This window comes from Pseudorasbora parva, chromosome 13 (assembly GCF_024679245.1).
Source record: "Pseudorasbora parva isolate DD20220531a chromosome 13, ASM2467924v1, whole genome shotgun sequence".
NCBI classification, from domain to species: Eukaryota; Metazoa; Chordata; class Actinopteri; order Cypriniformes; family Gobionidae; genus Pseudorasbora; species Pseudorasbora parva.
In genome coordinates this window covers 35,593,048-35,610,914 of record NC_090184.1, presented here as the reverse complement: position 1 = coordinate 35,610,914, position 17,867 = coordinate 35,593,048, and the positions used below count along the sequence as shown (strand labels likewise).

General features: G+C 37.4%; 1 protein-coding gene across 14 annotated transcripts in view; it reads left to right on the top strand.

Moving 5' to 3' along the window:
• Positions 1-17,867, top strand: part of LOC137039041 (voltage-dependent R-type calcium channel subunit alpha-1E) — a 185,961-nt gene that overhangs the window by 73,488 nt on the left and 94,606 nt on the right. For 13 of the 14 annotated variants that reach the window (XM_067414182.1, XM_067414188.1, XM_067414189.1 and 10 more), the window contains exon 3: positions 16,056-16,322. In XM_067414182.1, coding sequence (XP_067270283.1) covers positions 16,056-16,322 — 267 coding nt within the window. Of the gene's footprint in view, positions 1-15,494; positions 15,831-16,055; positions 16,323-17,867 lie in introns of those variants that run through there. The other variant, XM_067414187.1, reaches the window with a different exon arrangement.

Below are 17,867 nucleotides of genomic sequence, written 5' to 3'. Positions count from 1 at the left end.
ACACACACACACACACACACACACACACACACACACACACACACACACACACACACACACACACACACACACACACACACACACACACACACACACACACACTGAAACAAAAATGAAGTTATTTTAAAGAATGTTTCATCTGATTTTGTTCAAACAATGGAATTTAATGGGGTCCAAAACAACAGTGGATCCAAAAATTCTGAGATTTATATATATAAGAATATAATTAAGCAATATCACAAGAGCAAGAGAGCTGTTTTCATGAATATAAGTGTGATTGCAAATTATATTGATTTATACAAACGTTCAATAAACAAAAAGATAACATTAAAGCTACACTGTGTAACTTTTTTATTTTTGACTGCCATCGAGCGTTAAAACGCGAAAAACGAAGCTTGAATTTACGGGTATGTCCCTCTTTGGCTAATGTACTTTCAAGATGGAGGGGCAACATGGCGACCGGCATTCAAACCCTCACCCGTATTTTCAATGGCATATTTTTTTTTTTTAATAACTTTATTTAATTTTCTGATATGACATTTGTTTTATCAGAACAAAGGTCCAACAAAGGAAACAGTGGTACGATATACCGAATACATAAAAGTTAAGCAATTCTAGTTGAGGATAAGTATTTCTGATACATAAAATAAAGGGGTTCCAAACAGATCACCGTGGTAACATCAGGAAAGTAGATTAATCGTTACGAATATGTAATGTAGTATGAGACCCAGTATATAATGATCATATTCTCAAGTATTCTAATACAGGCTTCCAAATTTTCAAGAAAATATCATGCTTGTCATGATTAATAAATCGTAACTTCTCAATATGAATAATGCTCACTAGCTCACTCAGTAGCACATCGAATGTTGGAACAGAATCCAGTTTCCACCTTTGAAGAATCAGTCTTTTTGCAAGAACCATAAATAAAGAAATACATTGTTTTTCAAATTTACTAAAAGATGGTACAGAAGTTGCCCCAAAAATAGCAATCATCGGATCAGGAACAATCTCTTTTTTATATACTTTAGAAAGTAGGTCAAAAATGTCAGTCCAGTACTTGTGGAGGTTGCAGCATGTCCATAATGAGTGAAGAAGTGTACCTTCTGCAGCTTTGCATTTATTACATACCGGTGATACTTCAGGGAAAATCTTATGTAGTTTAGTTTTACACATGTATATTCTATGTAAAGATTTGAACTGGATTAAGTTGTGCCTGGTGTTAATCGAACAGTTGTGTATGTTTTGTAGACATTCCTCCCATTGTACATCCTCAATAGTGAAACCAAAATCCTCCTCCCAAGCTTTCCTGATTATAGTTGTGTCACTGTCTACCAAATCGTGTAGTATATTATAGAAAGTTGACACCGCTTTAGAGTGTCCGGCTTTAAATCTGTTGATTTCCTCTAGTTTTTCATGCTTTTTTAGTTGTTCAAAGTCAGGGAAGCACTTTCTGACATAATCTCTGATTTGCAGATATCTGTAGAAGTGAGAATTTGGTAACTCAAACTTCGATTGGAGCTCTTTAAATGACATAAATTGCTCGTTCATATACAGTGAACCGATGTGGTCTATTCCTTTCTGTTTCCAGAGTGAAAAGACATTGTCAGTGAGTGCGGGAATAAAGGAATGATTCTTGCATATCGGGCTATCAAGATATACATTAGGTGCTTTAATATATGTTCTAATTTGTTTCCAAATTTTTAAAGACTGACTAATAACAAAATGGCTTTGATAGATGAACTTGCTGATCTTCCCTGGACTGTTGCACAGTGCATGTAATGAAGAAGTAGAGCAGAGGGCTTGTTCAATTCTGAGCCATTCCGGTTGTTCACAAGATTCATCTATAGAATCAATTCTCCACCACGAAAATATATTCAGATGTGTTATATATTCAGACGCATTAATTTTACCAACCATTGAAATTGGCAATGTTCTCCAAAAATCGATATTCTTTTTTAATTGGCTAATTCTCTTTTGCCAATTGACTCTAAGTAGGTCACTTGGGTTTTTAGTTATTATTATACCTAAGTAAGTAAATGAGTTTTCAGCTATCTTGAATGGGGTAGAGCTTATATACTGCTTATTAGCGTTGGGCGCAATAGTCATCAGTTCACTTTTTTCCCAATTAACAGTAAAACCTGATATATTCCCGAATCTTGTAATTGAAGTGAGGAGATGTGGAATAGACTTGCTGGGATTTTTTATATATAGCAGTATATCATCTGCGTAGAGTGAAATATGTTGTGGGAGGCCACCTATCATAAGAGGTTGAATATCTGCTTGTTGCCGAATGTATGCAGCCAAGGGCTCAATCACAACTGCAAAAAGAAATGGGGACAGTGGACAACCTTGTCTTGTCCCCCTATAGATTGAAAAAGGAGCGGAGATATTGTGATTTGTCACTACTGAGGCTTTCGGGCAACGGTATATTGTTTTTATCCACTCTCTAAAAGTATGGCCGAAACCAAATTTATTCAGGACCGACATCATATATCTCCATTCAACTTGGTCGAATGCTCTTTGTGCATCCAGCGAAATAACTGCAGCCTCTTCTTTATGGTTTGAATATAAAACATTATATAGCCGACGCAGGTTAAAAAACATATGTCTACCAGGCATGAAGCCTGTCTGATCTGGATGAATAATATCGCAAATATGCCAATTTTCCCAATTATTTTTGTTTCCGTGGGTAATAAAGAACTTGGTCTGTATGAGGATACTAGCAGTCGATCTCGACCAGGTTTAGGTATGAGAACAATATTAGCGTCATACATAGATGTGGGGAAACATCCAACTTCCTGTGAATGTCTAAACATACGTACCAGCAATGGCAAAATCACCTTACTAAATCTTTTGAAAAATTCTATGCTGAATCCATCAGGACCTGGGGCCTTGTTGTTGGGGAATTGTTTAATTGCGTTTTCCACCTCTTCAATACTTATATCTGCCTCTAGTGTCTTTAAAGCCTCTTCGTTTAATTTTGGCAAATTTATTTCTTCCAGAAAAGTATCAATATTTTCCTTTTCAGATGTGTCTTTGGAAGTATAGACCTCAGCATAAAACCCTGCAAAATTTAGATTTATTTCATTTGTATCAGTTATCGTTTTCCCCTCTTTGTTGTTAATTTGATGTATGGCGCTAGAAGCTTGACTTTGTCTAAGTTGCCGTGCTAGAAGATTTTGGGGTTTATCGCCTAATTCGTAGTATCTTTGTTTAACTTTACATAACAATTTTTGCACTCTGCCAGATAATAAAGAATTGTATTCATATTTCAAAGCAATAATTTTTTTCAATAATGCGGTATTAGGACAATTTTTGTGTAAGCTTTCTAGATCAGTAAGAGTACTTTCTAGTTCAGTCATTCTCATTCTAACTTTCCTCCTTTGAGCTATCTCAAATGCTATTATTTCCCCTCTAACTACAGCCTTAAGTGTCTCCCATAAATTTGAATCATGCACTTCACCGTTATCATTAATTTCTATAAATTCCACAATCTTTTTTTCCAGATTTTTATTAAATTCTTCATCCTTCAGAAGTGTGTTATTTAACTTCCATCTTAAATCTCTTCTTAAATTATCTAGTCTAAGATCAACTGACTGGGGGGCATGGTCTGATATAATAATATTGTGATATTGTGACTTGCATACACTCGGCACCAAATTTGAATCCAGCAGAAAAAAATCAATGCGTGAGTATGACTTATGTACATGGGAGTAAAAAGAGAAATCTCTACCTGAGGGGTTTAGAATTCTCTATATATCAACAATGTTTAGGGATTGCATATATTGTTTTAAAGTTGCATTAGATTTGGAGACAGTGCTGGCAATCTGACTTGGTTGTCTATCTAGCACATTGTCCAGCACGCAATTGAAATCTCCTCCAATAATTACATTTGATTCAGAAATATTTGGGATTAATTTGAATACTTTATGGAAGAAGAAAGGATCATCGAAATTTGGTGCATATAAATTCACTAGAGTAATTTGCTTTGAATGTATGGCGCCCAACACAATAATATATCTACCATTTGCATCAGATATAGTCTTATGATGAACGAATGGTATGTTTTTATTTATCAAAATGGCCACACCCCTAGTTTTGGTAGAGAATGTGGACTGATACACTTGAGCAATCCATTTGGACTTTAATCTGTTCTCACTACCCTTCTTCACATGTGTTTCTTGAATGAAACCTATATCGGTTTTTAAAGTTTTGAGGTGTTGAAGAACTTTTCCACGCTTTATGGGACTATTCATTCCCCTAACATTCCAACTGATGAGCCTAATATTACCCAGTATATCACTGTGATCTTTACTGTTAGTATCAGTTGACATTTATGTGATTGTAGACAAGAAAAAAAAGATAATTTAACCGCACCGCAATCAGAACAAGAACATTTGGACCTTCTTTAGAACTCGTAAACTTAAACACCACCCATAGAATACCCACATGAGGTTTCACTCCCTCCCACCCCTCCAGTGCTTCCAGGGAGGAAGCTTTGAAACAAAACGCCTCTCCCCCCACACTCACCCAACCACATAAGTGAATCTTACCGGTGACTGTATAAAATAGCCATCAACCCTCCACTGCTAAAGTTTAAATGTACCGTCCGCTTTAAGGATACATATAACTTTAATAATCGAGTCCATCTTCTGAATCATAAGTTCCCTCTCTGTGCAAAGTCAATCACATGATCGTATACAAACGCATAATTAGTTCCACTATGATCTCCTTAAGCTTCTCGTGAAGGTTTCCAATTAGATACAGTGGTCTTCAGGAACTTTTCAGCGTCGGAAGGCTCTTCAAAAGTTTTAGTTTCCTCTCCTACCGTCACGATGAATTTTGCTGGGAATTTGAAGCCACATCTTATGTTTCTTTCCTTACATTTATTTCTCACATCATTGAAGCTCTGTCTTTTCTTCATCGTTCCCGATGTCAGATCTTGATAAATCTGCACTGTGTCTCCTTTAAAACGAAGAGGGGCCTTCTGTCTTGCTAGGCGAAGCACACATTCTTTCACTTGGAGATGGTGCAATCTAGCAATGATAGCTCGCGGTCTGTTTCCGGAGGCTGGTCTCGCGCTTCTGTGAGCCATGTCAATTTGTATCGGTCTCTCAAAGTTCTCGTGCCCAAGAAGCTCTGGAAGCAATGAGCTGACGAACTCGGAAGGCTTACCGTTTTCTGTCTTCTCTTTAATTCCCATTATGCGAATATTATGCCTGCGGGAGCGCGATTCTAAATCCTCCAGTTTTGCCTGTATGAGAACCGTCTCGGCTGCCATTTTAGCATTTAGCCTCTCGAGGGATTCAATTCGGCCTTCGTGCGCTTGTACAGCTTCCTCGGTTACTTCGACTCGTGCATTCATGTCAGACAGTGCCGTTGTCAGATTAGACAGTGCAGAAGATAGTTCACCTAGTCTTTGGTCTACAGTCTTGTTCAAAGCACTGATTGCTGACATAAGATCATCATTTGTTGTCGACGGAGATTTAGCTTCAGCTTCACTCGCGATGGCCTCGATGTCTTTTTCGCCCTCATCTGTTCCTTTTTCTGTTTTTTTAACTTTATTTGGTTTCGTCATGTTGCGCTGCATACCTTACTACATTCAGTTACAAAGCACAGATGATTAATCTGCTATATTTAGGACATTTTTAAGTTTTGAAGCGGAGCCAAGAAAAACTCGTCTATTCCATGCGCGTTCAAACCGGAAGCCCCCCCAATGGCATATTATAGACATATGAAAATACTTTATTACTTGAAAGAAGTAAATATACATTAATGAGCACAAATATTTTTGAAAGAACTAATTGTTTTTAGCCAAGAATAAACTAAAAAAGTTACACAGTGTAGCTTTAATTAAAGACATTTTTCAGAGACACTGTAAAAAAAAAAGGTTGGTTTTTGTTGGTTTAACTTAAAAAAGTAAGTAACCTGGTTGCCTTAAAATTTTGAGTTTATTGAAATTAAAATTTGAGTTGATACAATGAAGGAAATTTGTTTAATAAATAGAAACTCAAAATATTTTTGTATCTGAACCACATAAAAAATGTGATAAATCATGAAAATAGCACTATTTGGCATGTTTCACTGTGTCATCACAAATAAAACACACACAATTACCCAATATGCTTACAAAATCTTTTAATAATATTTTAATAAAGGTTGTCAAATCTCAAAAAATGTTCATTGTATTAACTCAAAATTTTAATTTCAATGAACTCAAAATTTTAAGGCAACCAGGTAACTTTTTTTCTAAATATTTTTTTACAGTGCAGTACATAAGGATCTATTTAGATGCATTTGAGGAGTGCTGGTCTTGTCTTGGTCTCAACCCTACAAAGTCTTGGTCTTGTCTTGGTGTCGCCACACTGGTCTTGGTCAAAGTGCCACTGTTTGTGTTTCACAGAAAAAAATACAGGTTTATATCAACATGCATGAATAAATTGATTAAAGAAGTACTTTTCTGTGAATTATCCCTTTAATAATTTGAATTTGGTCTGGTAATTGGTTCTTTGTATCATATAATGCAAATATGTTCTTTATTTGTTTTTTGTCAGGCAGTGAAGGATGATTCACAGTCGAGGTATATTGTTATCTGAGGTAGATTTTAGATGGAAGTTGAATTGTGGGCGAGTGTGTAAATCCTGCAGGTTGGACGTCTATAGCACATACAGCATGTATCTGAGTGTGACAGTGGGATGTACGTTTAAGATCGCAGCTGTGAAAGGTGTCTTTTTGTTGAAGGGAACCTTGCGTTGCCAACAACTGGAGGAACAAATTAGAAATTCAACGTGTACAGTCACCATGGAGACCACTATTAAGATGACAAGGACACTACATTATGTGGGAGCGGAGATGTCTCGCAGGTCCGTGCCTCTTGGTTAGCTTTTAATTAGTTGAGAATAAAATACAGAACTTAAACAGAGAGGTCAGGTTCAGCAGATTTACCTTAGATTGAGGTAGGACTAGACCAGTCAAATTAATTGTGTTTTCTGTGGTCAAACAACACAGACCCGCTTCAGATGTAGGAGGGAGGGAGAGAGAATAACAAACAGAGAGACAATTACCAGTCTAGACATTACGTATTTAAAAAAAAAAAAAAAAATATATATATATATATATATATATATATATATATATATATATATATATATATATATATATATATATATATATATTTTTTTTTTTTTTTTTTTTAATCAAGTATATAGCATGAAACTTATGCTATAAAGTAGAAATTAGTTGTTTGTTTTGAATCACCCTGATGCATTTGTCTTTGAAAAATGGCAACAAACAGGCAGAAATATATTATAATTTCTTTGTATATCCGACTCAAATCTGTTTAGTTGTTTATAATGTATGAATCAGTGTCTGAATTCATTTGACTCACTCTTTCTCCATATATTAGGCTTCACTAAATACTGAATGAGTAAACAAGTGAGCAGTTTCAAACAGCGTATGCATAAAAATATCCTCTCATGCAACTCATGAGTTCAGTATCACAGTGTTATGCCACGATAGATACAAGAAGAGGCAAAATTCAAATTTTCTGTGCTTTCCTCTCGATTGTTGTCGAAGAAGCATCACTGTAGCTTAAGCCATTACTACTGCAAATTTTGTATACGTAGCGTATGTTGACTACCTGAACAAATGCATCTGATTTCATCACTTGCAATATACACATATATATATATATATATATATATATATATATATATATATATATATATATATATATATATATATATATATATATATATAATTATGACCACCTTCCTAATATTGTGTTGTTCCTGACCCATCGAGGCAAGGACTCCACTAGACTACTGAAGGTGTGCTGTGGTATCTGGCACCAAGATGTTGGCAGCAGATCCTTTAAGTCCTATAAGTTTCGAGGTGGGGTCTCCATGAATCAGACTTGTTTGTTCAGCACATCCCAGAGATGCTCGATTGGATTGAGATCTGGGGAATTTGGTGACCAACTCAACACATCAAACTCATTGTGCTATCTCAAACCATTCCTGAACCATTTTTGCTTTGTAGCAGAGTGCATTATCTTGCTGTGCACTTTCCCAAAGTGCATCCTGGTGCCATATGTTCCTCAGGTAAGCAACGCACACACATCCGTCCATCCACGTGATGTAAAAGAAAACATGATTCAGACCAGGTCACCTTCTTCCATTGCTCCGTGGTCCAATTCTAATGCTCATGTGCCACTGTTGGCGCTTTCGGTGGTGTAACTCAAAGGGGTATTGTATTACAGTAAAAGGAACCATGATACATATAAAAGGATTCAAAATTAATATCAATATAACACTTTATCAACAATTTGTCCAGTGATACGTTGAAATTAGAGTACATTATCAATCCTGAATCAGGATATTACCCGTTACAACGGCAATGATATCAATTTTATGTTCACTGTTTGTGAGCTTAGGTAACACAATCGATCAGTTTGAGGCAGTAACTTATAACACATAGCCAGAGACACTTCTATATATGAAAAAGGTAAACAAAAGTTTTTTGGACTGTTCTAAACACACAGAAACTAACAAAAACACACATTCATACAGTTACTGGGAAAGGGAGGTTTGTTAAAGGAAAGGAGTGAAGTCCCAATGATTTCTTAGCCACAGCCTGAGAGTCAATATACTAGCAGGTTAACCTTAGTTTGTTCGCTTAGATATGACTTTTACCAGTTTAGCCAGAATGAAGAGTCATGTACTTGCGTTTGAATGCTCTTACAAGCATGGGTTCCTCTTAGCACGGCGTTGCTTGGCTGGTGGTCGGTTGTTGTGGTCAGAGGGACGAATAGTTAGTTTTGCGGGGTGAAAAGCCAGATCCTAGATGGCGTTAGCTGGTTGCTACGCGACGTGCATCTCTGTGGTGCCACTGCGCGGACTTCAGGAAGTTTTCTACGGCGAGGTTCAGACAGAGTTTTGGAGTGTGGTGATGAAGAGCTCTGGGTAGCTCTGAGGACGCTAGGTGCAGGCAGGAAAGGCCCGCACGATCAAAGCAGAAGTCACCGCAAAACCATGGCAGTTAGTAAAGCGTGAAGCAAAACAAAAAGCAAAGATATCTTGTTGCCTGGGAGTTTTAAACGGGCCCCAAGGTCCCTCCTTGGGGGCGTCTCCGGCAAATGAGATATTGTTGTGGGCGGGTGTACTGCCCACATCTCCTGTTCATGCATATCATTAGTGTAATGTCTGATTAAACACTTTTAAGGACCCAACTTTCCTATTGTGATCACAGTACATTTTACACAAATTTACCTTGCATCAAAATGACGAGAATCATTTATCCATCACATAGACATCAAACAGCTTGCTATTCCCATGATGGGAGTAGAAGATAGTAAAGATTCATATGTAACACGTCTCGCGTACAGATAAACGTTACAAGTTACATGAAAATATACATAATACCTTGGTATATGTTTAAATCGCCGTTGGGTGGATTAATTCATGTTATGGAATCTATGGTTTGAGGCAACTCCTCATGTCCTCATTGGTGTGAGGTCTTTGTGTGATGTTCAAAGAGCCTTTGGAATGCGCGGGTTAAGAAAGGAGGGAGGACGACAAGGGTCCTGGCTAATGTCGGGCAGCCTTCGAAAAGCTTTTAGCGACTCTGTGACCCGATAACGATTTGAATTTATGCCTGTCGGTAATAAATGAGTCACTTCTTCGTGAGGTTCTACCCGCTGTTATGCGTGTAGAACAAAAAGGAAACATGTCATGTGACTCATTTTGTCCTTGTGCTGGTTTTGAGATAACGCAGATAAAGGGGAAGAGATGTTGTCTTTGGGCCAGTTGGGCATCCTTGATTCTTTTTACGTTCGGTTCAGGTTTCGGAGAGGGGGTCTCTGGAATGCTTTGTTGTGTCGACTCACTGCTGGAATATACATATTCCTACACTGTGTATTCTGACACCTTCAGAACCAGCATTAACTTCTTGAGCAATCTGAGCTACATTAAATCATCTGTTTGATTGGACCACACGTTCCAGCCTTCGTTCCCCATGTGCATCATTGATCCTTGGCCGCCCATGAGCCTGTCGCCGGTTCACCACTGTTCCTTCCTTGGACCAAATTTTGACAGATACTGACTACTGCAGACCATGAACAATCCACAAGAGCTGTAGTTTTGGAGATGCTCTAACCCAAGATGATTTGCTTAATTTAAAACTTAGCATCAGAATGGAGAAGAAAGTTGATTTAAGTGACTATGGAAGTGGTATGGTTGTTGGTGCCAGATGGGCTGGTCTTTTCACAGTGGAGTTTCACAATCTTTAGAGTTTACAGAAATATTCAGTGAGCTGTTCTGTGGATGAAAATGCCTTATTGATGCTGGATGTCAGAGAAGAATGGTCAGACCCGTTCAAGCTGATAGAAAGACAACAGTAACTCAAATAACCACTTGTTACAACCAATGTCTGCAGAATAGCATCTCTGAACTCACAACACATCGAACCTTGAAGCAGATCAGCTACAGCACAACAGCAGAAGAAAACACCTATTGCCACTCCTGTCAGAATAGGAAATTGAGGCTACAGCTTGCATGGGCTCACTAAAAGATTGAAGATTGGACAATAGAAGATTGGAAAAACATTGCTTGATCTGATGAGTCTGCGGTGTGACATTCAGATTATAGTAGGGTCAGCATTTGGCATAAACAACATGACATAGATTCATCCTGCCTTGTATCATTGGTTCATGCTGGTGGTGGTGGTGTAATGGTTTGGGGGATATTTTCTTGGCACACTTTGGGCATCTCTTACGAAAAATAAGTTTATTCAAGTGTTCTATTTTACTTCTTTTAAACTAAATATACATTTAGTCTACTTTTTTATATACTTTATGTACTTCTCAGAAATAGTTTTATTATATTTATAAAAGAAAGATAGGCTGTACCGGGTCTTTCCGGAAAAAACAGAGTGGTGAAGGCACATCGTGTGGGCAGAGCTATTGCGTTGAGAGCGCCTGAGAGCTATGAAATCCTCAATCGTGAACTTTCCGAAACTTGTAAGAAACCGGAAGGAGTTTTTCAACACAGAAATACTTCCAACTTATTTTTTTGGAACTTTGTCCATGTTTAGGATGGGAATCCAAGCCTTTAACAGTGTAAAAAGGTCAGTATGCATGAAACAGCACTCATCCCCCAAGCTTTAATAACATGATCATCAAACATTAAACAGCATGGAAATCAAAACTGCCTAAAGTTACCAAATTAAATGATGAACCCATGAAGAGGAAACAACTGTGAAGTTTTGGTGTTGATGGTCTTAGCATGCTTTTGATCATCGCTCAGAATCCAGTCAAGGCATTGTCTTTGACAAAAATGTATTTTTTTTTGTTTAAAATGTTGCTTTTCTTAATGAAACTTACCCACATTCAAGTGTAGATAAAAAAGATGCATGAAGCTATATAATAAAATAAAAAAATTAATTAAAGTAAAGTTAAAGGTATATTTCAAGTATTAAAAAAATGCATTTGCGCAGAGTATAATGTTAATATAATGTTACGTTCACTCAAAGAAATCTTACAAGTATACTTGCAGTAAACTATTAAAAGTATACTTCATAAAATGAACTTGAATATGCTTGTTTTTTCATAAGGGCTCCAAGAGCATTGTTTAAATATCACAGCCATCTTGAGTATTGTTGCTGACCATGTGCATCCCTTTATGACCCCAGTGTACACATCTTCTAGTGGCTACTTCAAGCAGGACAAAGCTCAAATCATCTCAGTCTGGTTTCTTGAACATGACAATGAGTTCACTAAACTCAAATGGTCATGGTCACAAGATCTAAATACTTGAAAACTTTGGGATGTGGTGGAACGGAAGATTTGCATCATGGATGTGCTGCTGACAAATCTGCAGCGTGATGCTATCATGTAGCCTAGAAATCTAGACGCACCCTACCGGCAGCAAATCAAATTTGCTGACTGTCGTCTAGCAACTCTCAATTTACTTCTGAGCTGTAAACGCCAAACTCTTGTCGGGCCAATCACATTGTGTATAGAGGCGGTGGACAGGGCTTAATTGTCATGCCCTCACAACCATCAGTCACTGCCACGCCCACTCGTTCACCATCACCTGAATTCTGAACACCTGGGCACCATCACCACTATATCAACCCGGCTCACCTTCACTCCCATTGTCTGGTCTTGCACCGATCTCACCATCGACTACCTGTCCTGCCTAGAAGCCATCACCTGTACCATCTTCGCCGTCATCGTCATCTTCGTCTTCACCTTCATCGTCGTCTTCACCATCATCGTCCTTCGTCTGAGTGTCACCTTCCACCTAAGTATCACCTGTGTCTGAAACCTCTGATGTTTAATAAACTTTGCACTTGCACAAATCCATCTGTGTCCTCGTCTGTGTCTGACATTAATAATGACAGCCGAGTTGCGTTTGCATGCTTCTAGTAAACACAGAAACTGGCGAACGGCGGCGGTCTTTCGAATCAGCTTTGACCGCGACTCTGGAAGACTTGGAGTTAAGCTTTTCTCTGAGAAAAGAACAAAGAACGGCACTGAAGAAGGTCATTCTTAAGAAGGTATGATGTGTTCTGAGTTTTGTCGACCGGATACGGCGAAAGTTTAATCTGTCAACGAGCTCCGTTTCACCTTCGTTGCTCTGGTTGGTGTAGCGCTATCCTATCGCGTGCATAGGGAGTTTGAAAGACAACCGTTTATCCTGCCCCTCGGATTGAGCCCTGTCAATGGTGAGTTTCCAGACCAAACATCTTGATGTGGGTCTGGCTTGTCAGGCTAAGCTATCATGTTAATATGGACCAAAATCTGAGGAATGTTTCCAGCACTTTGTTGAATATAGCTATAAAATGGCTAAAGCTGATATAAAACATAAATAAATGAAACATATTAATACACTATATAAAAACAAATAACTAATAATTATAAAACAAATGAAAATAAAAACATATAAATAAAAGCTAATGAAAAATATTAATAAAAGCTGTAATAGTACATAAATAATAATAAAATATGATTTATTGGGTGCAATGTGAACAAAACCTATATTGATCTACCTTGCTGCCTAGCCTATTTCCTAGTATTATTAGTAGTATTATGTATTCCTACATAACTTTATTGATTCCAGTAGAGGACTAATAATGGTGTGATTTTCTATAAGCCTAAAAAAAGTACAAAACAGAATACATATATATATATATATATATATATATATATATATATATATATATATATATATATATATATATATATATATATATATATATATAATATATATATATATATATATAATATATATATATTTTTTTATAATAAAATATTACATTTATAATGTCTGCCATCTTTCACTGAGCTCTGTGCAATGTGTTCTGGGATTGCACTCTCTGAATGACACTTTTGATGCTGCCTTATAATTTGGGCAAAATTGTATCCAATTAAGTAGCTTACCTTTCGGAAAAGCCTTTGCTTTATGACCACAGCTATGGTGACAATGACTAGGTTTTGGAACAGTTCCTTTGTCAGCACAGTCAGGGCAACTGCTGTTCTGGCCACTCCCATGCTTTCCATAAGGCTTATTCAACAGGTTGTTATGAAAACGTGTTGACATTTGATGAATGCATATCCTACAGTACTTCCTCCCTGCTTCTTTCATTCTACTGTTCTCTCTCTCTCTCTCTCTCTCTCTCTCTCTCTCTCTCTCTCTCTCTCTCTCTCTCTCTCTCTCTCTCTCTCTCTCTCTCTCTTTCTCTCTCTCTGACACACTTTCTTTCATTCTGTTACCCTTGCACACACATACACACCTTTTTTTTTCCATCACCACCATGGAGCACAACTGTACTTTCACATTCTGTGAGTAATTGGCCATAGAGAATAGACACTGGCAGCTTGAGTGTTTGTGTGTGTGTGTGTGTGTGTGTGTGTGTGTGTGTGTGTGTGTGTGTGTGTGTGTGTGTGTGTGTGTGTGTGTGTGTGTGTTTGCCTTATTTATAGTAGACCTCGATATAGGGCACCTGCTTAAGTGAACTGCTTCACCTACTTATCTCAGCTGGGATAAGAGTGTACACTACCCAAATGTGTATGTAATTGAGGAAAAAATGACACACCCTGGAGGCTATTAAAGATCATCAAATAGGAAGTCATCAACTGTTACTGCTCATCATCTGTGCTTCCTAAATCAGTAGTTTATATTCACTTTTGAGAGGAAGAGAGAGGAGAAACGTCTACTCTATTTTCATTCATCTTTTTGTGACGGTATTATACTCAATCTGGAATGATCTACTGGGTCATTGGATGATTGCAATTTCCATCATCATTTTTATTAGCTGCATTCATTTCAACCCCTTCTGTGTGAGATCTCTCATTTTGCAGTTGACTATTATTAGCAGGTCATTTCTGGTCGTTAAACTGTTCTGCTCATTAATTTTAAGCAATAAGGGACATCACAAAAGGCCTCACTTTCTCATCTCATATTTGTTGGGTGCAGTTATTCGCTTTCATAGTTTATTATTATATATATATATATATATATATATATATATATATATATATATATATATATATATATATGTCCCCTGTTTCAGTTTTGGTTCAGTATTGTTAAAAGACAAATGCATCCTGCATTACACCTGAAGAAACATCTCTGAACTCTGACAGTATTGTTCCACTGATCACGTCTTTTCTTGTTTCTTTGTGTCAAATTGTGTCATTACTAGGCCAACGAGTACGATCTCGCACACAAGCCTGTCAGTAGATCTTTGCACACGCGCCGGAAGAGCGAGATTCTAAACACCAATTATCTCTAAGCTCAAAGTCAACTGAACAAACTGCTCCCAGAATAGAGATGCTTAGCTACACTTGGTGTGGTGTCTGTTAGGAGTGAAAAGAATGTTACAGTGCTTCCAATTGATACTCAAACATGCTAGATTTGTTCTTAAAAAACAAAACAAAAAACAAGTTCTGTATTTTTTCTTTATTTGAAATCTATATAAACTCCACACAGAAACGTAAGAGACTGAGAAAGGTTGAAAAAGAACAGGACTTAGTGGGATAGGAACGTGTTTCAGAGACAGAAACACTTTTTTATCTTTACTTATTTTTCAATAACGTGAAATGAAAACAATAGTTCCCTTAACCTATATTTAATTTGATTACTTGTGCACTTACTAAGAAGGAAATATGCTACATGAAAGTCCTCACGAGTCCTCACGTTGCCATATTTATTTGAACGCTTAAACTTGTATGTACTGTACATGCGACTGTATGCACAAAACGGAGGGAAAATGTTTTTAATCGCTCATTGATTTGACAAAACTTACATTAATGTTGACGGTATCGTATAACATAGTATATGAAGAAAAAAAAACATAAAGTAACCTATTCTGGATATATTTGGATGTCTATAGTTTATCTAGCTTGCAGTTAAACGTGTGCTCGGGTTGGAGAGCCAGCACGCGCTCAGACACATTCGCGCTGTTGTGAGGGGTGGCCAAGCGCGCGTGCCAACCTTAAACAAACCACATCCGCGCCTCGCCGCACACACAGTGAAGATGGAGCTTGTTGAACGCTTTCGTTGACGCGTTAAAAGATTAAAAATATATCTTTTTTTTCTTTTCTTTTTTTTTACATTAAGTGGGATGGAAGAGTGAGGCAACAGACCCGGAGACATTAAAAACGATGGCTTTTTAGTTTTACCACGGTGTACTAAACATGGGTGCTGATTTCTGCTGTTCCTCAGAAAAGAGTTTGCTCTCCTCCTGTTAAAAAGAACATCTTCATGGGATGTACGACTGGACATTCGGATTATAAACGGTTTTATTCCCCCTTTTACTTTCAGGTAATGTTACTTTTGGTGTTTTGGCGTGTGTAGGGTGTCTGTTGGAGTAATCTACGTGTTGCGCGTGCTTGGAGGATGCAACGGTCGGTTATTAACTCGTCGTTTGTCATAACAGGGAAACTCATGCAGTTTGGATGATTATTTGCAGTTCATCGTGTGGAGGCAATCGCACTTTTGCACCTGTTCACAGAGGGGCTAAGATTTCTCTGTTTTTGCTCCACACAGAATGGCTCGCTTCGGAGACGATGTTCCCGGTCTGCTGGGACCCGGGGATGGGGGTTCGGAGCGCAGTCGGAACCGGGATGCTCCTGCGGTATCCACAGGTGGAGTTTCACCAGCCTTCAAACAGACCAAAGCGCAGCGAGCCCGAACTATGGCCCTGTACAACCCCATCCCAGTGCGACAGAACTGCTTCACCGTCAACAGATCACTGTTTATCTTTGGAGAGGACAACATCGTTAGGAAGTATGCTAAGAAGATCATAGAATGGCCATATCCTTTTGTCTAAACGGTAAAACACGCCCTTCCCCCCAGAACACTAACCCGGTGTTGACAGCACATGCAAATGTGTTGTCAACACGTTTGACAAAAGCACATGTAACTCCTGGGTTTTTTCTGCTGTTCTGAAACTCAAAACTGATCATATTGATAGGTTTAAATATAGTCCTCTCAAAATCTCAAAATTTTAGTTAACTTGTTTTGCATAATTTTTGTGTAAAAAACAAAAAAAAACAAACAAAAAAAAAAACTTTGTTTCAGGGTAATAGGACTTTTAGCCTCACAAAAAAATATCAAAATGACTATTAATTCCGAAATTTCTAACATGTTTATCATACAACAGGTGTATTCAAGTCTTTTGTGAATGATGTGCATGAGGCATTTATGTAATGAATTTATTAAAACACCAACAGTTATTCAAAAATACAAATGCAAATCATACAATGACTATGAATACAGTTGAATATGTTTTTGTGAGGTTTAAAGTAAAAATAAATAAAAAATTATATAATAAATATAAATATATGGTCTGAAATAAGATTGTATAGAAATGAAAAACAGAAATTAAGCAATTTTTTTTTTTAGTTTTAAAATATTAACAATTCAATTTTTTTTAAATACATCATCCTTATTCCCCACTAACCCTTTAACATAGCGATGTGCAAGATCTCGTTGGCCAAAATGACACAAAGTGAAAATTGATGTATTCTGGCATTATTTCATAATATACTTCCTGATATTTTACACTACGTAATTCATTGAACGGACTTGCTTTCAGGACCATGGACAGGGCTTCCCACTATATTTTTCACAGTCAGATATATATCAGGAGCAGGGCTTTATACCTCAGGATGAGGGTTAAAAAGGATGATGATTAAGGGTTAAGTATAGTGTGAAAGGACATGGAAGTAGCATATGTGTGTTTTAGCATTTCAAATTACAATCTGTAAGTGCCTTTTATTGATGATGATGTTTATGTTTTGTTGTAATCTCTCTGTGTAATTAATGCTCAGTCAAGCTGGTTCCTGATGATGATAAACATATAAACAATTGTTGATGGGTTTGTCAGCAGAGAGAGGAGAGGTAAACCCTACAACCACATAAACCCCACAGGATGTTTTTGGACGCATGTCAATGATTACAGACTTCAAAGTGCCATGGTGTGATTAAAAAAAAGCCTTCTCTATGATGCAAATTAGATGAGTCAATGACAGGACATGATAAGGCCGTCGACCATAGCTGTTACAGGTGTGCACTACTGGAATAATTGTTGAATTTTCATTTGCCCTTTTTTAATGTCACAGCAGACTGCCCAGACATGACTGTGTGTTTTAGCATTTACTTAAATTAGGCAGAGCTCAGTGACTTTCTGAAAAGAATCGGTAAAAGCCTTGCTGTAATCCAGTTATCACAGTTTGGTAATTTAAAGCATTACAGTGTTTGAGCTTTAAAGGCATTTTATGGGAAATAAGAGTTGTTTTGAAAGCCATTGGAGCACAATATATTTTTCAGTTTGAATAAAATAAGATTAATTCTACA